This window comes from Carassius gibelio, chromosome B20 (genome assembly GCF_023724105.1).
Source record: "Carassius gibelio isolate Cgi1373 ecotype wild population from Czech Republic chromosome B20, carGib1.2-hapl.c, whole genome shotgun sequence".
Taxonomy (NCBI): domain Eukaryota; kingdom Metazoa; phylum Chordata; class Actinopteri; order Cypriniformes; family Cyprinidae; genus Carassius; species Carassius gibelio.
Genome location: NC_068415.1, coordinates 12,640,718 through 12,664,319, shown reverse-complemented (window position 1 = coordinate 12,664,319; position 23,602 = coordinate 12,640,718). Strand labels below are relative to the sequence as shown.

The 23,602-nt window shown below is 39.0% G+C and overlaps 1 protein-coding gene across 2 annotated transcripts in view; it reads left to right on the top strand.

Annotated features, from left to right (window-relative positions):
- Positions 1-570: 570 nt before the first annotated feature.
- Positions 571-23,602, top strand: part of prima1 (proline rich membrane anchor 1) — a 32,173-nt gene continuing 9,141 nt past the window's right edge. Inside the window, exons 1-3 of one of the 2 annotated variants that reach the window (XM_052585545.1) lie at positions 571-1,185; positions 2,229-2,379; positions 17,378-17,510. In XM_052585545.1, coding sequence (XP_052441505.1) covers positions 1,105-1,185; positions 2,229-2,379; positions 17,378-17,510 — 365 coding nt within the window. In that variant the 5' untranslated portion in view covers positions 571-1,104. Of the gene's footprint in view, positions 1,367-2,228; positions 2,380-17,377; positions 17,511-23,602 lie in introns of both variants that reach the window. The other variant, XM_052585544.1, reaches the window with a different exon arrangement.

The following is a 23,602-nucleotide window of genomic DNA, read 5'->3' as shown; positions in this document are numbered from 1 at the left end:
GAATAGTATGTTGTACTGCCTCCATGATAAACACAAAAACTGAATATGGAATGTAATTAAGCACACAGCTTTAAACTGGACTAAACTGTAGTGTTAGCACTAGTGCACTATGTCTAATAATGCAATAATTAGAAAATACCAATGTTTTTATTCCATCAACCAACAATCATGATTCAGACACAAGCCTAACTGGTCTAGAACTGTTTATAGACTAGCACCTGCACTTCCTGCTCGAGATTTTACTGCACTTTGCTCCAGTACTTTAGCACTTTTACTGCCAGTTACAATTGCTTTTATTTTGGCACTCCATGTCCGATTTCAGAATTAGACTAACTACGCATTTGGATCATTTATTGAAGTCTCTTAATTAAAAATTATTTTCCTGCTGTTAATCAAATCCCATGTTGATTGTAATACATCCACAGGAAACGTCCTTTAATTTACCACGCAAGCTAAAATTAAAATTCTGCCACCTAAACAAAAGCTGTGGATGGCAAACTGCCCCCCTCCCCCTCGGCTCTCTCCCTCATTGCCTCATGTGCTATGTGTCTGTCTACTCTGCAGAGTACATCCAACTCGCCCCGAATACATGCTCACTGTCTGACGCCGTGACCTAACCAAACGTAACCCTAAGGGTCCTCGTTAAATACATCGCTTTAACTCAAACCGGGAACGATAGAAAACGTGTGACTACGTCGCTAATGTAAATGGCTAGCACATTAATAATAGTACGATATTTTTGCGCGCGTCTCTCACTGGACGTTTTCACGTCAGGTGGTGCTTTCCAAGTCATGAAGAGGTGAATCCCCCAGTCTACAGTTTTGGGAGCTACTTAAGCACCGGCGTTCAGGCGATTAACCGAGTCAGCGTGGGCTCTCTGTGGCGTTTTGAGTGTCAGTAACTAAACTGACATCTTCTTATCATGCCTGGCCAGAAATGAATCCTGATTCAGCGCTCGGCTCACACAGAATCGCGCGCAGAGAGAACTTTGCTTTGGAACTCCTGTGCGGTGGAAACGGAACGCGCAACGGCAGCGCGCGAAGGATCAACAACTTTCCTCAGAAGCAACGCTAACGTCCTTCCTATGTCGCTTCAAATCCTTCCATGTCACCAGTTATTGTTGCTTTAATTGGACGAGAATGTTTCAGAGACCGTGTCTGCTCATACTCGAGGAAAACATCGTTGGTAAGCCTTGAGAAGCGGATATTAAATGACTTTTATGCGCCTCAGACTCGCGTCCTCGTCAGGTGGACTGTGAAGAGACAGAAGAGGAATGTTTATCCGAAATTTATCGCCGTTTAGTTTGGGTTTTTTGCCGTTTTTGATAAGTCACTGTTTTCTCTCACTGTTTCTTCCGTTATTTCAGGTGAGTTGGACTGAGCAGTTCAGCCGATTATAATAATTCGGTTCAATAACTGAGCGTCGCGGATGCGCACGTGCATAACGGCCACTTTGTGATTCTCTACTGCGCTGAAATGTACGTTATGCATATATCTAGTTATTTAGATGTGTATTTATGTATTAGTATACATATGCACGGTCAAATACAGTTGGCAACAAATAAAACGTTTTTATATTATTTTGAGTTTAATCAGAATGTTTAGATTTAGATGGCAGTTTCGGAATATTAAAGTTTAATACACAAAGTAAAATATCCATGAATATTTATGTGTTATATTTTGACCTTGCACATCTAGTATTTCTACAATTGTAGTATTTAGAACTAGTCTAGTGTAATAGTATGCACTACGGTTTATTTAAGAGTTCCAGCATCAGCTGAAGTCATAGATACTGAACAGTGTTCAGTTCTGGAGACATTGCTTTTGGTCCTCTACTACTGTCCCCCGTGGCAACAGTGCTCACAAGACTAGGAGAAGTGTTTCCTGGATGGCCTATTAGGGGGTGGCAGTGTCAGGGTTCACCCCTCGTTACTCCCACTCTTTGGGGGTCCGTGGCACTGTGGTGTGGGTGGGTGCTCTCTTTGAGAGACCTCAGCCTCCACACACCCTTCAGTCTCCACTTTAGTGGGAGGGAGCTCCCATTCGCCAACATGCAGAGACAAAATACGAGAGAGTGCTTGTGTTGTTATGATGTTCTCTTCGTTGTAAATTCTAAGCGTTACTGCAAAAAATCTCATTTTACTATTGCAGTTTTTGCTGTGCTACACATGGCATGATGATGAAAGAGACAAGAGCTAAATCTCAGTTGTGCTCTGTTATTCTCCCTAGTTTGCGAGAGGGGAGCTCCAGAAATCATGCTCCCGAACCACAGTGGCACCGCTGGAAGCGAGCTGCCAGTTGCCATGCCAGTGTAGGCCCTACCCACCATTACCCCCTCCACCCCCTCCTCCACCACCCCCAAGGCTTCTGGCTCCAACTGGTGAGTAGTCCTACTCTCTAATGTCTCTGCAGTCTCACTTCATTGTTTTCAGTCACATGACTCGCAAAGCGACCCGGAGGGCTGAACATCCATAGAACTGCAGACCAGGCCTGACAATTTTCCATCTGTTTCATGCTACAAATATTTAGACCACCTCTCAAAAGAAGAAAAACAAAGGTATATGAACGAACTGCAAGGTTTAGGCACTTGATAACCATATACATTACCTACCATGGTATTTCAATCACCAAAACAGCAGGATATTCTAAAACGCTTATTAACATGGCTTAAAAGAGAATCAAAATCCTGTTCTCATTTACTCACACTCATGTCATTCAAAACCTGTATGACTGACTTTCTTCTGTTGGAAGAATGTTTGTAATGAAACAGTTTCGGTTATGACTGATTTGGCCATTGTATAAACAAAGCTGCTTGGTTTGGCAGTGTGTGAGGACCTTTTTTGCTCACTTTATTTTGCCTAGGTTTGCTAATGTGACCGCATCTTAAGACAGTGATATTAAAAAGTGATATTCAGTATAATTTTTTGTATAAGTCCTACTATATACATATGGGGCCCAATATGTGAATGCAATGTGCATGTTAAGCATTTTCTTTCTATAATGGTTTTCTATGGGAAAATGCTGAACATGAAACTTTATGTGTTGTTTCATATTCAGGGTCCATCTGCTTGCCTGTATATAGTATGTTTTATTAATAAGGAGTATATTAAGTTTGGTTCTCCAATATCACTGTCTTAAAGCCACATTCAATATTTTCTTTAAATGGTTTTCTATATTAAATTTGGCATGTTGCATTTATATTCTGGGTGCATCTGCTTTACTGTAAATAGTGGGCATCATCAATAACGTATGCTATTTAATATTACCCTCTTAGTACATTAGCAATTAGTACAAACTGGCTGGAAGCGGATTAAAGCCGTATTTTGCCCTCCAGGTGGGCATTCCCATAAGGCTGTGACGTCACGTGAAAACTATGAATAGCAGTTGGTTCATAACATTGCCAAATGTTGACCTCTGCAAATGTTTTAAATCAAACACAGTTTGTAAGCTCCAAAGCATTTTTTCTGCATCACCTAAGAGAGGTGTTACTGTACCTTTCTGTGCGTAAAATGTAAATCTTGCAATCTAGGATTTCCTCTAACAAGTGTGGTTTTATCTCAGTGTCATGTTGTCAGAATCTGCAGCGCGTTCAATCCCCCAAAATGAATGAATTGGCTGTGGCTGCATGCTTTTCCAGAAAGACAGGCGCGTTCATTTAATCCGATTTTATCGCTGTCGTTTTTTGAGGTAGCTTATAAGCAGTTTAATAGATTGCCCTCCTTGCTGAAACTATTTTCATTTCCTGACACCTCCTGTTTTGAGAAATGGACATGGTCGGAAACTATGTTGCTGTTCGCAATTGACACAAAGCTCAATCCCCTTCATTACAGGAGGTGGAAATTTTAGATTTGTTTTCAGGGATCCCTGTCAGGCGCTGAGGAAAGCCAGATCAATGAGGCCTCGGCATTGAAAGGGTTGTGAAACCAATCTGCCTCTGGAGTTTAGCCTTCTGCTTTAAGCTGAGTAATGTACTCTCACAACAACGGCAAGCTCTTGGGAAAAACATTTGTAAGATTTTATGACAAATACATTAGTATGTGCCTTGCATTAATACCTGCCTCGTGCATACATGCTTGCTACGTCTTCAGATATGAAGCAAACTAAATCAATACATTGCATGAACAGCCTAAGATGCTTTAATACAATTTTTTTATGCTGTGACATGAAATGTTTTGAGGGCGAAATGCAACATAGCTATTAACAATTGCGTGTGCGCTGAGGATTTAACTGTAAAAGGCGTTTTTTGATAAGTAACCAATTGAAGGCTTGCGACAGGCTTTGCCTTTAGGGGCAAAATGGCTTAAACATTAGCTTATTAAAATTATTCATGAGGAAGTAGCATTTAATGAGAACTCCCACACCTGTCATTACTGAAGCAGCGATAAAAGGTTTAAATTGAGGAATGTATTAGTTGCGAATTCAGAGGGACAGACTGCAAAAAGAAGAGCTACCGCCCCAAACCTAATAGTAGGATTAAAACACAAGTTTGACTTTGGCTAAATATCAGGAATATTCTGCTGGATAAACAGATTCATAAAGTACTAATTGACATTCAAACAAACTAAAAAAGACCAGATTCATACCAATAAAGCAATAAGATATTTTTAAACAGCTTTTTTTACACATCCTCTTCTCCAGCTTGTCCAGGCCAATTATTGTCCACAATGGATAATGTCATGCTGTACTGCTTTCTATTGTATTGTCTTTATTATAAACCACATTGGAGCAGACACATAAGTACTGATTGAACCCAGAATATTACCGAAGTGTACACGTTTTATCTCGAGATTAGTCTGAATCTATTTTTAGCAGAACTGCTGAGGATGTAGATGAGGGGAAGTAGATTAGATGGAATTGCTCCTGGGCTCTTGGAAAAGAACACACTCTTTTAAGCCCAAAAAGGGCATGCGTGGCTGACAGAAACACATGGCTAACTCTGCTAACCTCACAGAGGTGTTTAGAGACACTGGGATTGCTATTGTGACAGATTCTAGTAACCTAAAAGCACTGAGAGCCCATCTTCTCAGGCTTTTCCCTTAAGGTGTGAAGAATTTGATATTATGGTACTAACCGATGTGCCAATCAAAATGTTGTTTGCAGTGGCAGTAGAGGTTGCAAGAAGGAAAGTGGAATTTCCTCTATTTTTACATTACCCTTGTCATGATATAACACACACTTAAAGGTAATATGTATAACATTATTTTAAATTAAATTGAAAATATAAAATATGTCACTTAGTGTCTGCTATTTAGTGATTATTTGACAAAACATGAAAATAATCTTAATTTTGCTTTTCTTGCTTTTGTATCTAAAGACCCTTCAATCATATATCTAGTACATATCTTCAGATTAATGGTTTGTTTTGACTGTTTTTTTATAAGTAATAAAGCTACTCTACTCATAAACAATCATATATAGGCCTGCTTCACTGATCTAGTTGTTTTGTGGGACGTGATGTTATTCCTTAATCTAGGCATAAAGTTGCTGCCTAAAAACAACAGGATAATGCGTTGCTTTGAAATGGCAAGTACTTCTCTCCTCTTGTCAGGCGTTCTCCCTCCAGGCCTGTCGGCTTGACTCCCCCTCCTGACCATCAAAGTAAAGGAGAGGAAAAGCAAAGCTAATGTCTCCGTCCAGAGGGCTGTTTTGTCTTGCAAGTGTATCTGCCTGTTTATGCTAATTCAATGCATGTCAACATTAATTAAGTGTTTCAGCGTCTTAGAAAGTAATTAAGTGTAGCCAAATCAAAAACACATTGCGACACAAAACACAAATAAAGCGAAACAAATTTGTCTTTCCGTATCTTCCCATTAGGTGAAACCACGGCAGGTGACGGCACATTTCTGAGATACCAGGCAATGTTTTTGCTTGTACGGTGTGACCAATTGCAGAAAATGTTCCCTCTTATCACACTTCTGAATTATTCAAATATGTGCAAGTAGGATAGCTTGCTATAGGGAAATTGCTGTGTCAGAAGTGTAAAATTGTCCTGCACAGTGAGAAGGCAGTAAGTGGCTCTGCTTCTATAAAGTGCTACATTATATAACAGTGTATATGAAAATAGGATGATCGAGGATCTCACAGTTAAAGATCAGCACTAGGGATGTTCATTTTAACCGGTTATTTATTTTCAGTAATTCATCGAAATATTTAAAAATGTTTGCTGCATTTTTAAAATAGGCTATGCTACGCGTATTAGAAATTGTATTTTTTAGAGAGAAAAAAACACATCACGTAGCCTATTAATAAGTCGCAATTTATTATTTCATTCAGAAATAGGCCTAATGCAGACACAAAATGTTTACAAACATTATAATAAACACTGTACACATAACTATGCTATTTTAGTTCTCTTCATTCCATAACAAATAATTTCAATTAACAGTAGCCTATTTATGTCACGGAACGCACACAAACAGGTAGATCCAATAGCAGTGTTTTATTGGGGTAATCCAGAATCATAAATCAGTCAAGCAAAGGTCAAAATCCAGGTAAGCAGTCCAAAACAAGAAACGCGAACAAAAACCAGGGAACACAAAATAGCAGTGTTTTTTTTTCATGTTTGACTGACTGTATTTTATAAAAATAATAATGAACAGGCTGCATTGTCGAAATAGCAAATCTTAACTATATACGCGCATGCGATGCCAGCGCAATCATATATTTATAATATATAAAAATATATTTGAAAAGTTTGCCTTTATTTGGATACATTCACAATAAAACAAATCTTTGTGCATAAAATAAGCCTAAAGAAAAATAGGATGCCGCTTTCTGCCATCTGTTTCCTTTCATGCAGCACAAAAATGAAATGAATTAATCAGCAGGAAACAAATGTTAGTATTTTTAACGGGTCACAGACACTTATCCTTTCTAATTTAATTAAACTGTAATTTAATTTAATTAAACTGTAATAATGCACACTTATATGACTGTGACCATGCAATGCAAAGATGGTCACTCATAAATTAACAATTATAGTGTCTTGTTTTGTTCTATTTCTCAGTGAATCAGGTGAGGTGTGTGTATAGTATACACTGTTAAATTATCGATCAATTAATCGATTAATCGTTAACATTAATGCTGCAAAATGCGTCTATTGCAGCGGTACGCAGTCACCGGCCGACAGGATGTACAACAGCCAAAAAACAACACAAACATTTTTTATTAAAGGGATTTAAGTCTGAATAAAATGCTAGTTACAGGATTATAAAATGAATAAATGTGATTGTGATAATTTGATAAAATGAAGAGAGCTCGCTGTACATTTGAGATCATTTTTACTTTGTTGACTGTTTCCTATCCAGGGACGGAGACCGCTGAACGTGCCTCTTTAAATGGTTTCGTGGTGCTCATTGTTGTATTTTAAAACACAATTGCAATGTTTTCAACTGACATTATTGCATTTAAAATGAAATGATCCCAAACATAACTGTGGCGTGTGTGTCTGCGCTGCACAGTCAGTGAATCCATCGGTGCTGCTGCAGCAACGTCAAACATTTTTAACGTTAATTTGATCCTGCTGGATCCTGTTCTGGAAAATGTCAGAATTTGCCACAAATTAATAAGTCGTAGGAACGAATTAACAAGTTGTAGGATAGCCTTTCTGTCACGTCTCCCACAGCTCTGGAAAGCAGACAATATGAAACAACTATTTGGGGAAATGACTTACTACATTTATATTGCTTTCTATGTTGAACAACTTTGTGTTGTTGCTATTTTAATGTACTTCTAAAGTTTAAATCACATTAAAAACTTAATTTGTACATTATGAATGAATGATGATGCATTTATATACCGTTGCAGTCACTCACAGACACTCACACGTGTTTTGCTGCATTCAGCCCAAAATTAAATATAGGTTAATTGACCATTGATAGCTTGAATCGATTGCATCTCTTATTGACAATTAATTGATCATCGATTAATCGTTGACATTCCTCATTCTAATATATTTCCAAACACTGGAGGAAATTTAAAGCTACCTTGCCTCATACTAACAAGATCTTGTCTGCTGTCTGATGACTGGACTGTAGCACAGAAGGATGAGGGGTGTAACACCCAGTGACATTTTCGCTGACTGTGAAATTGAGAAATTCACCTGGCATAAAGTAGAGAGTCTGATGAATCAGGAGCCATTCACCTCGACTCACACACTCATGCATTCACCTTCCCCTGTGTCCAATGTGTTGGTGAGCCTATCTGCTAATGTTGCATGGATTGATCCTTCATGATCCAGTTTGTCTTATTTGAGAGGACATTGGTAATCGAGGAGCATTAGCAGATTGACAATCTCTGGCGGAAAGCCATGCAGTTGCTCTGTGCACATGACAGTACTGTAAGCCGCAAATAAGTTCAAGACCCTCAAATAATCTCAGATTGGAAGGGAGACCATAAAGCTTTTTTTATGCACTGCTGATTAAAACTTTCCAGTTTAGGTTAATTACATACTAGAGAGGTTGATCACGATTCTCATGATGCAGCACTTTGCATTTAGTTTGAATGTTTTATTTGTAGTGCTCCTTTTTCTGTATTTGAAAATGTAAAATAAATCATTACTATGCATTTCTTCACCTTTTAGTTTTTTTAGTTTGTTGCCAGCTAACTCATGATACAGTACACTTAATAATGCAGATGTGGACTGAAGGTCCAGGGGACGGACAGATGAAGGTTAACATCTGCAGTATAAAGATAGTAAGTAAAGTGCCAGGTAGGAGTAACATAATGGGCTTTTAAAACTGTCGCCATAAAAAATGCTGTCTGGGATGGGTGCATATCTCTGGAAATAAAACAAATTTCTGCCTTGGGGTGCGTTTCCCAAAAGCATCGTTAGCCAACTATGGTCGCAAGTTCCGTCATTACCAACATAGTTCAATGATTCGGTGTTTCCCGAAACCATAGTTCAAACGAACATTCGCAAACAGTGTTGCCGACTTACAGGGATGGAACTACAGCTCTTGATGACGGAGATGCGACCGTGTTTGGGAAACAGCTGTTGTTATCTAGTTTGTTTCAACAACAATGCATCGTACTATGGTGGTTAAACAGCATGTTACGTTGCTGTACGGGAAACACACCTCTCATTAGAATCAAAATTGTTAATGCTTGTACATTGTGTCATGTAGAGTTGTTTTGCCACATGTGAAAATAAGCCTATTTCAGGATACCATATGTTTGAAGATTTATTGTGTTTCTGGTCTGGCATACTTTACAAACAAATCTAAAACCAAACTGTTTGGTTATTATAATCGCTCATATGATATGTTCTAAATGCTTGTGAATGGTTCAGCTATGAATAATTTGTAATTATAAATCATAATGTTATAACGTGATCTTCCTGTCAAATGACAGACTTGTATCATAATGTATGGTGGATATTTCCTATCATTTAGTCTGCTTAAACTACACCCCTTTCTTACAATCATTTGCAAGCTTGTATTCTGATCTTCCTCTATTTGTGAGTGCAACAGTCAAAATCTAATCAACAACTGATTGATAGAACGAAGTCCCTGGTCATTTGGTTTTGTTTTTTAATTTCAAACGCAAGTAAAGATCTATAGCTACTTGCTTCTCATTGCGACATTAAATTGTAAAAAAGTAAATCAATAATTAAACTGAAATATTATACGAGAGAACTAAAAGCATGTCGGAGCCCAAATCACCAAGTACTGATAGAATGGAATTTGTTTTCTGAATTCAGGTGGGATTGGAATCTCTGTTACTATAAAGCAGGTTGGTCTGTTGTTTAAACGTGGGCTGTACATTTATTTATAAATGTTTGTATATAATTAAGAGAAGGAATTAAATTGTGACCTACTACTACATTGGCCTTTCTGAGCAGTTTCCGGGATCGGGCTCTCCTTATTGATTTAATTAGCTTTTTATGTTGGATGGGATGCCAGCAGGCAGTCGAACGACCAACTGTTATTTCACTCAGAATCTTGGCAAAAGGTCTAAATTCATAATGAAAGTGCACCAGGCTGCACAACAAGAAAATTAGCTTACGGTATTCACCAAAGGTCAAAATAAATTAGAAGAAATGTTATCAAAAATATCAACAGACATTCCTATCTGGGCGGGACTAGATTTCAGTGGTGTAGCATGAGCTTCATGGAACATTTAGCAGGCAAATTATGTAACAATATTTACATAAATCTCAAATCTCAGTCAGTGACTATCCTGAGTAGGAAAAGTATCTTGTATAATGAAAAGTTACCTTTTATATGTTTTGAAAATAAAAATAAAATCAAAGGAATTGTTGATAAAAGCATAGTGATTTGGTATATAGATGTTGATACATGAACAGAAGACACTGCAGAAGTCACACAATATTTTATTCTAGCTCGTGCTCTCCCTCTTGAGAATCCAGCCCAATGCTGCTGGCAAATGTCAGGAGTTGTGGTGGAATGTCAGCAGTCATGGTCTGGCTCCATCACATCCCCTCAACCGAATGGACAGGACGTGCTCGCAGGTCTGGCCCTGCAGCAGGCTCCTAACTTTAATTAAAAAGGGCTTTAGGATGTGTGCCAGAGACTTTGGAGAGTCGCCTTCATCGATCACCCTCAACGTCTCATCTAGTTTTCCACACCTCCACAGCTTTTGAATCATCTTTGTACTCACTTTTTATTTTTTTTATTTCAACACTCATCGTCAATGGACGATGGAATGATGTTTTTCCTGTTTGAGTATGACTAACTAGGTAGGATGAGGGAAGCAGCAGTTGCCTGCAGGCTTTGCACTGACCTTTGCCTGGATGCACTTTGTCATGAGTGTGGATGAGCCACCCACAGGGATGGAGGCTCACGATTGCTCCCTCCCTCCGCCTGCAGACTTTCCCGTTGTAGAAGGAGAGCGGAGGCCCTCTCTACCTGCGCTTGCGATCAAATGCAAGAGGTCTGTGGCTCAGGCGACAATGGATGTGAGTGGGGGCTTTCAGTTAAATCCTAGGAAATCCAGGTCTGCAGAATGAAGGTCTCAACATGCCTAATGTCATATAAATTTATGTGAAATCAACGCCAGTGGCTGCCACTTCTTGCTTGTGTAATATCGGATAACATTCAAGTATGAGGAAATCAGCAGATGGTACTGCAACTGAGAGAGTGAGAGTGAATAAAAGAATGATGAGCCCATACTCTGAGCATTAAGAATTAGTCTGGAGTAGAAAATTCCTAGTCAATTACTTAAAAGTCTCCGACTTTGCTTCTTCTGTGGCAGTCTACCAAAAAATGTGCAGAGCTCTACTCAAATGGAGTTATTGTTTGTTTTTTATATCTGGCAGCCTGTCAGTCATCTTATTTTAAAATCAGTTTTGCCCAGGCAATCCAGAGCCATGTAACTCCATTAAACAGGAGAGCAGGTACAAAAATAGCCTAATCTAATAGGCCTGGTTCGCTCTGCCTTCATAAGACTGAACCTCTGATTTCTGTCTGCTGCTTCTTTATCATAGACAGGAGACAATGCTGTTCATAGTGTACTAGTTACAGGTACTTGTATTAAACTTTTACATCCATGCTTTTAATTTTGGATATTATAAGCCATTTGTGTCCAGTGATTTCTACACTGGCCTTATTAGACTTCTCTGGCATCTAACTATCCAGCAAGTTAAACAATGATTAAAAAAAACCCAGCCAGAGACATCAAGTTGTTCCGGAAGTGTATGTGTGACGAGTGAGGCGGGGCCGTGGGAAAGGAGCGAGGCCGGTGGAGTAATTGGAAATGAACGACACCTGCGGCACTCAGTGGTCTCGAGTCCCACAGAGGAGCTCTGGAAGGATAAAAAGGAGGAGTTATGATAGTGAAGGCAGTCGTCCACGAGGGTCTGTCGTGCTGTTTTGTGTTTATTTTATCATAAAAGTTTTATTTAAATGTCCGCCGGTTCCCGCCTCCTCCTTCCCGTGATTATGAACGTTTTTACTTTATTACATTGGTGCCTAAACCCGGGAGGAAGGAGGGATGCGCTGCCGAAGATCCCTCGCCGCTGTGGTGAATCCGAGGGCCATCGAGCATGGTGGAGCAGTCTGCCGCCGTGGACGATCCAGGCGGTGGGGTGGAGTGAGTTGCCGGGGGGACGGACAAGCTTACTGATGGCCGCCTGAGACGTGGAGGGACGGCTGCCGTCCGTGAGGGTGTGGAGGTGTCGCTACCGTTTGCTAGGAGGCTGGAGCCTGCTGCCACCTCCATAATGGGGAGAAGCAGGGAACGGGGGACTCCTGCCGGCTGCCCGAAGCCAGAGGAGCTGGTTTTCAAAAGACAAGTTGCTGTCTAATATAACACCCAGCTTTTTGACTGTAGAGGAAGTAACAGTAAATCTGTCTAGTTGCAAACTGTAGTCTACTAGATTCTGTGTACTGTTTTTTGGTCCAATAAGTAATATCTCTGTCTTATTCGAATTTAATAGTAGGTGACATTTTGCTTGACTCCAAAAAAAGTATATTAGGCCAGTAAATGCAATTCCTAATGCATCATTTGTATTATCAATGTGAATATTAAAATCTTACATGATTAGCGGTTTATCAATGGTAACCAAAAGGTCTGAGAGAAAATCTGCTAATTTTTTTTAGGAATTCTGTACATGGTCCTGGTGGTCTATACAGAGTAGCCAGATACAATAGATTTATTTTGCATATCTGACAGTGTAACATTAAGCAGAAGTAATCCTAATGAGTTAAATCTGTATCCTGTTATTTGGGTTACATTGAGAATATCACTATACATTGTTGCAACACCTCCGCCACGACCAGTTTGGTGGAGTGGACTCATTTAGACCAATATAATCATTTGGTTTTAGCCAGGTTTCAGTCAAGCAGAGTACATCAAAAATATTATCTGTTATCATTTCATTTACAATAACTGCTTTGGGTGTGAATGATCTAATGGTTATGAGCCCAAACTTTAAAAATAGTTTTTTGTTCATTTATTTAAAATTTTTCTGGTTTAATCACGATAATATTTTTTCTAAATCTTACATTAAATGTATATTTTGAGCCCACTTTTCGGGGAACCGACAGATTGGACAGCGTGAGTACTTATATCATTTAAGCGGGTAGAACAAAAGTCATCATAGTAGTAATTTGAATTGGCTTACTAGTCATGTGGAGCGAAGTGTCCTGGAGATGTTGTCCGAAAGGAGTTCCACTCTGACTGCCAGGGTGCAGGCCATCACCGTGAAAAAGCCAAGGACGCTCCCAGAAAAGATTCCAATTATTAACAATAGCAGTTTCTGTTCTTTACACCATGACAATAACCATTTGTTTAAGGCAAAGCGTCTCATTCAGGCTCCTGAAGTCCCTCTTCAGTGTCTCCGTCTGCCGCAGCGTGGTGTCGTTAACCCCGGAGTGAAGCACGACCGCTCTGGGCCTCTTGTCGGCCTTCAGGATTGCGGATATCTGCGCAACATCGAGAACACGAGCACCAGGGAAACAGTGAGTGTGCACCTTATCTTCGGCTAGCGTAGCATGAACGTGTCGGTCGATGGAGTCTCCAATGATCACAGCGTCACAATCCATCTTACAGAGGGGAGCGAATCGGTTCCAGGAGAAGTCGTCGCCCGGGGCCTGGCTTGCGTCCTCCACTGTGGATGCACCCAGTGGTTTCCTGGCGCTGGAGTAAAGGACATCTCTGAAGATCGCGTCCTGGGTGCACCGGCCCTGTGCAGAGAAACACACAGAGTAGGAGTTATGGAAATGTTAGAAGCATGCGGCATACTTACACCAGTGAGCATCAGCACGGGAGGTTTCCAGAGTGGCTCTCCGCTCTCTCAGCTGGGCCTGCCTCACCTCCAGGTCGCAAATGTGTCCTCACCTGCACTCAAAGGTAGACATACATCTGCCATTAAAGCAAGTAACAGTGAGTAAAGCAATGGTAATGTGTGTGAATAGAGTATTAGCAATGCAAGTGGTATTAGCGGCAACCATGGCGATGCTAACGGGCTATAAGCTAAATAGCAGACTCGGGAAAACAAAATAAAACTAGTGATGACGGCGCTATGATTTGTTTTTGTTATAGAATACGAGAGGATATATTCACACATTATAGAAACGAAAAGGATGGTGTATAAAATAGATTTTTAAGATAAAATATAGTCGGTTCAAAAATTACGTGACGGAGCTCAAACTCAATACACACGGCAGCAACAAACAGGACGCGATGTACGCCATTGTTTCCTTAGACATTGTTTTTCCTAGCAGATTTCCTAGTGTCATGCTTTGTTTTCCAACTTGTGTTTCAAACTCCCTTCTTTCTTCTTCATAGCTTTTACAATCTAATAAAAGATGTTTTACTCTCTCTTGTGCGTTTCAGTGATTTGCAGTAATACTTGAACTTCCTGCTTCCTGAACTATGTGACTGCTTTTCAGAATTAAAGTCCTCACTTGAGTAGACATTTTCAAAATAGTAAATTTAAAGAAAATTCTAAATCAATTCAGTCCTGCACAGTTTCATTGTTTGATTGTTTTTATTTTATACCGTGGATTGACTTAATTTTGTAGCTCAAGGGATGCATTTGCAAGCATCTTCTTGAAGGTTAAAGGCATCATTAACCAGAAATGAAAACTCATTCTTGTGTTGTTTCCGGTCTTGTATTACTTACTATCTTCTTCAGAATAAGAGAGCAGGTATTTGGAAGAATTTTTTTATAGATATATAATGGTCAGATTGACTTTAATTTTCTCAGCAAAAATGTATCTTTTGTATCATTATGTGGATGAGTAAGTGATGACAGAATTTTCATCCTTTTAAGATTCTGAGCACCTCCTTTTGGATCACAGTGTCCCCTTTCCCATTGCGTGCTTCATACATTCCCTACAGATGCACAAGGGTCCAATTACTGAGTTCGCTCAAGCTAGACGCTCTTTGCCACTGGAGGTCATGTCTTTGGGGCAGCCATCATTTCTCTGTAAACACACACACAGCATGTGTTGGGCCATCTGAGACTAAGGAGTCTTCTGAGGACAGACCTTTCTTCAAGGCAGACAGTACACTCATTATCAAACATTAGTCATTTTGCTCTTTCTCTAAGTTATCAGACAGAGAGCATGAGCAGAAGACACAGAGAAGCCTCTACAAACAAACAAATTCTGTTGAAATAATAATCAGTCGGAAATGTACTTGCTGTATGGTGTCTTGATGTAAGCATTAAAGATGTGTAATCAACCAGTATACGTCCTCTTGTAGGTGTTTTTAAAAATGAACAAGTCTACTTTGATATTTAAATAAGGTCACTGAGGTGATCTTCGTTTAGACATGCTCCCTTGCCCTGAAGCTTTCTGCCTTCTCTAGAATGTATTTTGATTTCTGGTTGTGTCGTAGTTCATCAGTAAAGAATCTGACTTGGTAATCAATACAAGAGTTACCTTCTGCTTTGAATTATTTCCGCAGTTATACGTTTGCGTTTCTTCCGTCCATTCTAAATAGTGAGGCTTGGGTGCATCAATCAGGATGATAAACGGCAAGAGAGAAGCCCATATGAAGTTGCTGATGCATTGGTCTCGACCCAAGGGACAATTATTTAGTGATTTATACTCTGACGCTCCTGGCTAGTACCTCACTCCCTTTAATTAATGGGAGGTTTGTGAAAATAATGAGAAATAATAGAGAGCAATGTGTGTAGTATTTCTTCTGTGTAACAGAGTCACAGTGTTCCACTGCTTTTTTCCATTGGAATAATGCTGATTCTTGTGCTGGAGCCAGTGCTCAGCTGGTAAGAATGGGGAACCCAAAACTGACCCTCATTTTCACTAACCTTCTTAACTATGATCTACCACATCAAGTTTAATGTTTTATTTGGCGTATCTGTGATATCCAGCTGATTTTGATGCAATGGGTAAGAATATATGAGAGCAAAGTCTATACACACGTATAATAATATAAAAACCATTTAAAAGTTTGGAGGTCAGTAAGATTTTTTTCGTCTTTAAATAAATCTATGCTTTTCATCAGAGACCCATTTAATTAATCAAAGGTTGACAAACAAAGACTTGCATTGTATCAGAAATATTATATTTCAAATAGATGTTACGAATTTAATTTTTTTAATTTTTTAATTACTGAAAAATATTGATCATGGTTTCCACAAAAATACTAAGTAGCACAAGACTTTTCACCCTTGACAATGTTAAGACAAGTTTCTTGAGTACCAAATCAGTATATAAGAATGGTTACTAAGGAAATCACTTCGACTGGAGTAATGACTGCTAAAAATGTTACTTGTATAGAAGCTTACATTAAAAAATAGTAAAATAAAGTTATTTCACATTGTAACAATATTTTACAATATTACACAATTTTTATCAAACAAATGGCAGGCTTGATTACGCATAGAAGAGTTATTACAAAAACAGTATTTTAGCTGCTAATGTAAGCTGTTACATGAACAGAATTTGAGACTCACATTTATTAATAAATGTAGTTGCCAATCTCAAATACTGACTGTCAACAGGCAGAGTTTCAGAACAGATACATCTGAATCTGAGGCTCAATTCTCAAAGGTATTTTGAAAGAAAAGCAAACAGAATGAAAGACACAGTGAGGTATGCGATTATGGAAAGCAAGAAATGAAGATCTAGAGGAAGGGAGAGTGAGAGAGAAGAAGCAGTAGCCCTGTGTGCTCATGAGGGCAGTGAACTTGTTAATTAGCCTTCTCCTGTGCATTTTTATAAGTACCATTAAAACTGCTCACTAAAGCAAGGTGCCACTATTAGTTCCCATCCAGAGAAAACTCATCCAAACTTTAAAGTGGTGGGAAAGGTAGAGCAGCCTGAAGCACTAATATGTTTCTGGATGAGACGGCTGTGTAATGGTCCAAATAAAGCACCTCTCGGATATGGAATGATAAATGGAGTAGAGCAGAATGCTGCAGGCTTGTGATTGGGCATTGTACTGGTATAAGAGACCAGTATATGAGAGTGATAAAGGTACTGTTCTCTACATTAGGGACAGGTCCAACAACTGACTAACTAGTGAAGCTGTCTTTTCTAACTTAAAGGTGCTCTGTGAATTTGTATCTTAAAATGTATTTTTGCTACAGGCATCAAAGCACCACTTTTATGACAAATTTTATAACGCTTGTGATCTTGCCGTATAACAAGATTTCAGAAATACTTCATAAATTTTGGTCTATGTACACAGGTGTCTTTGGGCATCTGACTGTTTTGTGTTGAGTTTTTATTAATCTTTATTTTTTTGTCATGGGCATTTTAATTTTTCATTAGTGTAAGATAAAATGAGAACCCTGCATTCTGTTGTTCTTCATCTAGCTGTTTCAGGGCTTCCTTAAGACTCACTAGTAGTTGCAGTTTTGCACATCCCTATCCTGCATATCCTCTTTCTTCATTTATTGTTATTTGATCTGCAGTCTTTTTAACACTTTGTCTCTCTTCCAGTGGCTCCCTCCACGGTATCCCCCATAACACCATGGAGGAAAGAGATGGAGATCTTAGTACTGGGGACAGTAAGCTGTGCATCTGTGGTCTTCCTCCTCCTGACTGCCATCATTTGCTACAAGGCCATCAAGAGGTGATTTCAGTATTTTTCTATATTTTATGTATTTAATTTATGCATTTCATTCTGTCTCTTGTATTGGTTGATTTTACTTGTCTTCATTTTCAGAACCACATTTAAAATAGCAAAAACTGAAGTTAGTAAAATGTGAGAATTGTGTAATTTTTTAGCGTTTTACACTTTGATATACAGTATTGTTCAAAATAATAGCAGTACAATGTGACTAACCAGAATAATCAAGGTTTTTCGTATATTTTTTTATTGCTACGTGGCAAACAAGTTACCAGTAGGTTCAGTAGATTGTCAGAAAACAAATGAGACCCAGCATTCATGATATGCACGCTCTTAAGGCTGTGCAATTGGGCAATTAGTTGAATTAGTTGAAAGGGGTGTGTTCAAAAAAATAGCAGTGTGGCATTCAATCACTGAGGTCATCAATTTTGTGAAGAAACAGGTGTGAATCAGGTGGCCCCTATTTAAGGATGAAGCCAACACTTGTTGAACATGCATTTGAAACCTGAGGAAAATGGGTCGTTCAAGACATTGTTCAGAAGAACAGCGTACTTTGATTAAAAAGTTGATTAGAGAGGGGAAAACCTATAAAGAGGTGCAAAAAATGATAGGCTGTTCAGCTAAAATGATCTCCAATGCCTTAAAATGGAGAGCAAAACCAGAGAGACGTGGAAGAAAACGGAAGACAACCATCAAAATGGATAGAAGAATAACCAGAATGGCAAAGGCTCAGCCAATGATCACCTCCAGGATGATCAAAGACAGTCTGGAGTTACCTGTAAGTACTGTGACAGTTAGAAGACGTCTGTGTGAAGCTAATCTATTTTCAAGAATCCCCCGCAAAGTCCCTCTGTTAAAAAAAAGGCATGTGCAGAAGAGGTTACAATTTGCCAAAGAACACATCAACTGGCCTAAAGAGAAATGGAGAAACATTTTGTGGACTGATGAGAGTAAAATTGTTCTTTTTGGGTCCAAGGGCCACAGGCAGTTTGTGAGACGACCCCCAAACTCTGAATTCAAGCCACAGTACACAGTGAAGCATGGAGGTGCAAGCATCATGATATGGGCATGTTTCTCCTACTATGGTGTTGGGCCTATTTATCGCATACCAGGGATCATGGATCAGTTTGCATATGTTAAAATACTTGAAGAGGTCATGTTGCCCTATGCTGAAGAGGACATGCCCTTGAAATGGTTGTTTCAACAAGACAATGACCCAAAACACACTAGTAAACAGGCAAAGTCTTGGTTCCAAACCAACAAAATTAATGTTATGGAGTGGCCAGCCCAATCTCCAGACCTTAATCCAATTGAGAACTTGTGGGGTGATATCAAAAATGCTGTTTCTGAAGCAAAACCAAGAAATGTGAATGAATTGTGGAATGTTGTTAAAGAATCATGGAGTGGAATAACAGCTGAGAGGTGCCACAAGTTGGTTGACTCCATGCCACACAGATGTCAAGCAGTTTTAAAAAACTGTGGTCATACAACTAAATATTAGTTTAGTGATTCACAGGATTGCTAAATCCCAGAAAAAAAAATGTTTGTACAAAATAGTTTTGAGTTTGTACAGTCAAAGGTAGACACTGCTATTTTTTTGAACACACCCCTTTCAACTAATTGCCCAATTGCACAGCCTTAAGAGCGTGCATATCATGAATGCTGGGTCTTGTTTGTTTTCTGACAATCTACTGAACCTACTGGTAACTTGTTTGCCACGTAGCAATAAAAAATATACTAAAAACCTTGATTATTCTGGTTAGTCACATTGTACTGCTATTATTTTGAACAATACTGTAAATTTGGCCATGTAATATTAAATGGTCAGCATTTTGGGCATTAGAGGTACATTTTGGACATTGCCTTTGTTTATAATTCATTTATTTCTTGTGTGGAACAAGAGAAAATAATTTGAAGAAACCTTCAACTAGAGGAAAAAAAACCTTTTTTTAAATTATCGGTTATGTTCAAGAGAAGAAAGAAAATCATACAGGTTTGGAACTACATGAGGGTGAGTAAATTATGACAACATTTTCATTTCTGAGTGAGCTTTAGGTTGATGTTGACTTTTATTTTTAAAGCACCATACAAGCCTACAACTAAACAGAGAAAATTCCATTAGCGATTGTGTCAGTTTCATGCTTCTTTAATATAACAAGATGTCTTGACTGAAACATGAATTGACACAAGGCTGTCACCTTCCTACATTAGGAAAAACAATGACTATCATTTATGGTTACAAAAAAGAATGTGTTTTGCACTGATGGTGCAGTAGAAGACATAAGCCTTGCATGGTGTGCCAGCCTTAAGCTGCTCTTTTGGTTTGGTACCAGTGACATGCTGTCAAGGGCACAATTGTGAGGCCAGTCAAATCAGCTGCAGACAGGGAAATGCCCTCAGACAGTCCAAATCACTCACACAGCGAAAAAGGAAAGAGGCTCCTAGAATGTCTTTGATACATCCAGGGCTAAACTATGACAATTCATAGATTTAGCGGATGTATTGCTATTTTGCATTTTTCTGTATCTTGTTACTTTTATTTGTCTTCTAGGTAATCATAAAAGCTTTCAGCTGCCAGGTTGGAGTCAGTAATCATTTGTTTATTAAAGAAACAAACACTGACCTTAAATATATGCTATCACTATATTATTTTCTGCAGTAGCTTCATCCCTTTTATATTATTATTTATGAGCTATAGTGTTAACTCACATTTTTGGCTGCATTCCATTTTGTGGAAACGTGACCATGTTCTAAAATCCCATATAAAGCCAACACTGGCCATAAAGTGGGGTGACCATATGCACCGTTCATACGGGACACATCCCAGCCAGTATTTTAATATTGCCTAAAATATACAGGTTTTGGCTATTTGCACTGTGCAGGCTGATCGTTGTGTAACATTCAAGAGAGCTAGAAAGCGCAGAGCAGACTGCTCCTTATTTTTTTTTTCGGATTTGTGCGCAGCGACGCTTCAAGTCAATCGAACGAACAAACACGTGTGCATATTTGCATCGCTTTGATCGCGATCCCTCTATATCTCACCTTCTCACACGCAGCCCCACGATTTGTCGATTTTGTACAATACCTGCATGTTATTGGTCAAACTCCTCTGGATGTTTTAGGCATTATTAAAATCCTGGCTGGGACGTGTCCCGTATGAACGGCGCATATGGTCACCCTACCATAAAGAGAAGAACATTTTAGTCAAAAGAGAGCCACTGATATACCATTTTTATCTGTGATAGTACAGCATGTCACTGAAACTTTTGTCTCCTCCTCATATTTGTTTAAACCTTTCTGATTTTTGGGAGCTGATTGTGAAGAATACAAAAGATAAATTATTTGCAAAAGTGAATTCCCACTTGGCTTAGGATATATCACTAGATGCCTCATCCTTGCTGGTATCATCAGCTGGTGTCCAACCATCCTCAAGCATTTCAATCTTTAACCACAACACTCTAAATTGGTGGATCAACATAGGATGTATCATCAGGTTTCATCTATAAAGCATCTAATTATTCCCATGACAAAAAGGAAGGAAGAAATTATGCAATACATTTCTGCAATATTGTTAAGTAAAATTCACAAATGAAGAGTCAGCACACTGCAATTACCTGCAACCTTTTGTGCCTTATTACTTGTGATAAATGGTAACAGCATAATTAAAACATTAAAGACGCAGTTTCATTAATCATAGTTTTGTGAAAGGTGATTTATATCACAGTTGTTAAAACTGCATCCTAGCTGTATATTTTAGCATAACTGGAGTGTTTTATTGACTAATTGGCTTGCAGGACCAGAACTGATTGCCTCACCCTCCAAAAAACAGACTCCATGTGATAAGCATCAGTTGACTATATTTGGCCTGGTTTGTGTCATCCCGAAGCTACTCTCATTAAATTGAAACTATTCAGATTTTCCAGTGAAACTAGCGGAGGTGGATCCAATCTGTTAAAGTTAAAACATTCCAGTCTTCTGGAAATTAATCTTTTATTTATGAAAGCTGTGGAACATCCCCTCCTGGCTATTGAACGGGGACTTGTTATGAGCTCTGTTTTGGAATCATTTCACTTGGTGAATCCGTTTGTTACACATTGCCTCTTTTTAGCCTGAGAACTTGGTATAAGGAAGCCAACTCCCAAAGGAAAACCCAGCTGGCAGCTATTTCCCCACTAATGAGCTTGCCCAGTCTGCCAAAATGAAGATAGAGACATGTTTAATGCCTTCCTTTATATGCATGCGAACACATCATTTAGCTATGCCCAATGACCGATGCACCACAAATGGTGCTTCTTCAAACAGTTGCTAAAATGTCCCAGTGAAGGCTCTGATTATTACCCCAATCATTGCTTTATGGCTTCTGTATGCTGAAGCCTGGTGTGGCTCACTTATTGTAATGAGTTTAATGGAATTAGAGTCACTGGAGGGGAAAGCAAAAGCAGTTGAAAAGTTGCTCAGTGCATATAGTGAAGAAACGGTCTTAGAGGAGAGAAATGTGGTGCTTCGTGATTTTTGACCGCTGTAAACAAACGATAAAACATCCTGGTCATTGAACGGTAGTGTAATTATGATGACGAAGACTCTAAAGAAACACATTCAGAGCCCTCAGGATAAGATGGGCAAACATAACTTCAGTTTGTCTTTTTTCCCCACCCTCTTAGCTCTGCTGAACATGCAGCAGTTAAATGCTGTAATGCATAGTTAGTCAAAACATCCTATGCCTTTGTTGTGATTTCTAAAAGAGTACACCAGGTTTTCATAAATATGCTCTGGCTAAGCTCAGGCACTTAAACTTTAGAAGAAATGACAAGAATGTTTACAAGATGCCTAACTAACCTAAAATAATTGTTTAGTGAGGGATTGACAGTCAGATTGATGTTGATTGATATTTTAGTATCTTTAAGTATCTTTTAAATTTTGAAGACACAAACCAACTAATATCACAAACTCAACACACATTTGTACACATTTTAAAGGGATATTACAAAATAAATTGATAAATATTCCCCAAGAAAATATGCTATATTAAAAAGATTTTGATGGGATATTGGGGGGACACATGGGATTATGTTGTTTAATAAATTTGCCTGGTTTTGCCTCAGAACATATATATATATATAGCAGACGCTTTTATCCAAAGCGACTTACAGTGCATTCAGGCTATCAATTTTTACATATCATGTGTTCCCGGGGAATCGAGTCCCCAACCTGGGGAAGTCGTGGCCTAATGGTTAGAGGGTTGGACTCCCAATCGAAGGGTTGTGGGTTCTAGTCCTGGGCCGGCAGGAATTGTAGGTGTGGGGAGTGCATGTATAGTTCTCTCTCCACCTTCAATACCACGACTTAGGTGCCCTTGAGCAAGGCATCGAACCCCCAACTGCTCCCCGGGCACTGCAGCATAAATGGCTGCCCACTGCTCCGGGTGTGTGCTCACAGTGTGTGTGTGTGTGTGTGTGTTCACTGCTCTGTGTGTGTGCATTTTGGATGGGTTAAATGCAGAGCACAAATTCTGAGTATGGGTCACCATACTTGGCTGAATGTCACTTTGCTTGCTTGCTTGCTAACGCAGTGCTCTACCAGTTGAGCTACAGATATATATATATTTTTTATCAATTCTAAGTTTGTTTAATTGTTATACTGTGATAACACATATGTAAGGGAAACAGGTCAATTTAGCTCAAAGGGAATCATTTAAGATTTTAAAGGGAATTTGAACAGAATCACTGTTTCACGGCTGATCAAGCCCTGCGATTCACTGAATGAGCCATTTAACATCAAATTTGCAAAGAACGCTATAAGTGATGACTAAAAGCATGACTAGGAGCAAAAGCTAAATGCAGGTATGACTGATAGCAAAAGCTAAGAAGCAAAGCTAAAAGCTAAAAGCAAAATTTGATGGTGTCCTGAGTATTTAAACTGGCCTTTTGGCCAAACCTCAAATGTTGTCTTGACCAATTAGATCTTGTCTTTGCTCGGGTATCATAAATCATATATTATCTTATCAAGCATGTGGTCTGAATCTTCCCGCTCTTGCAGGGTATAATTTTGGACATGATTCCTATAACAAGAATATGATACATTTGACAAATAACTGA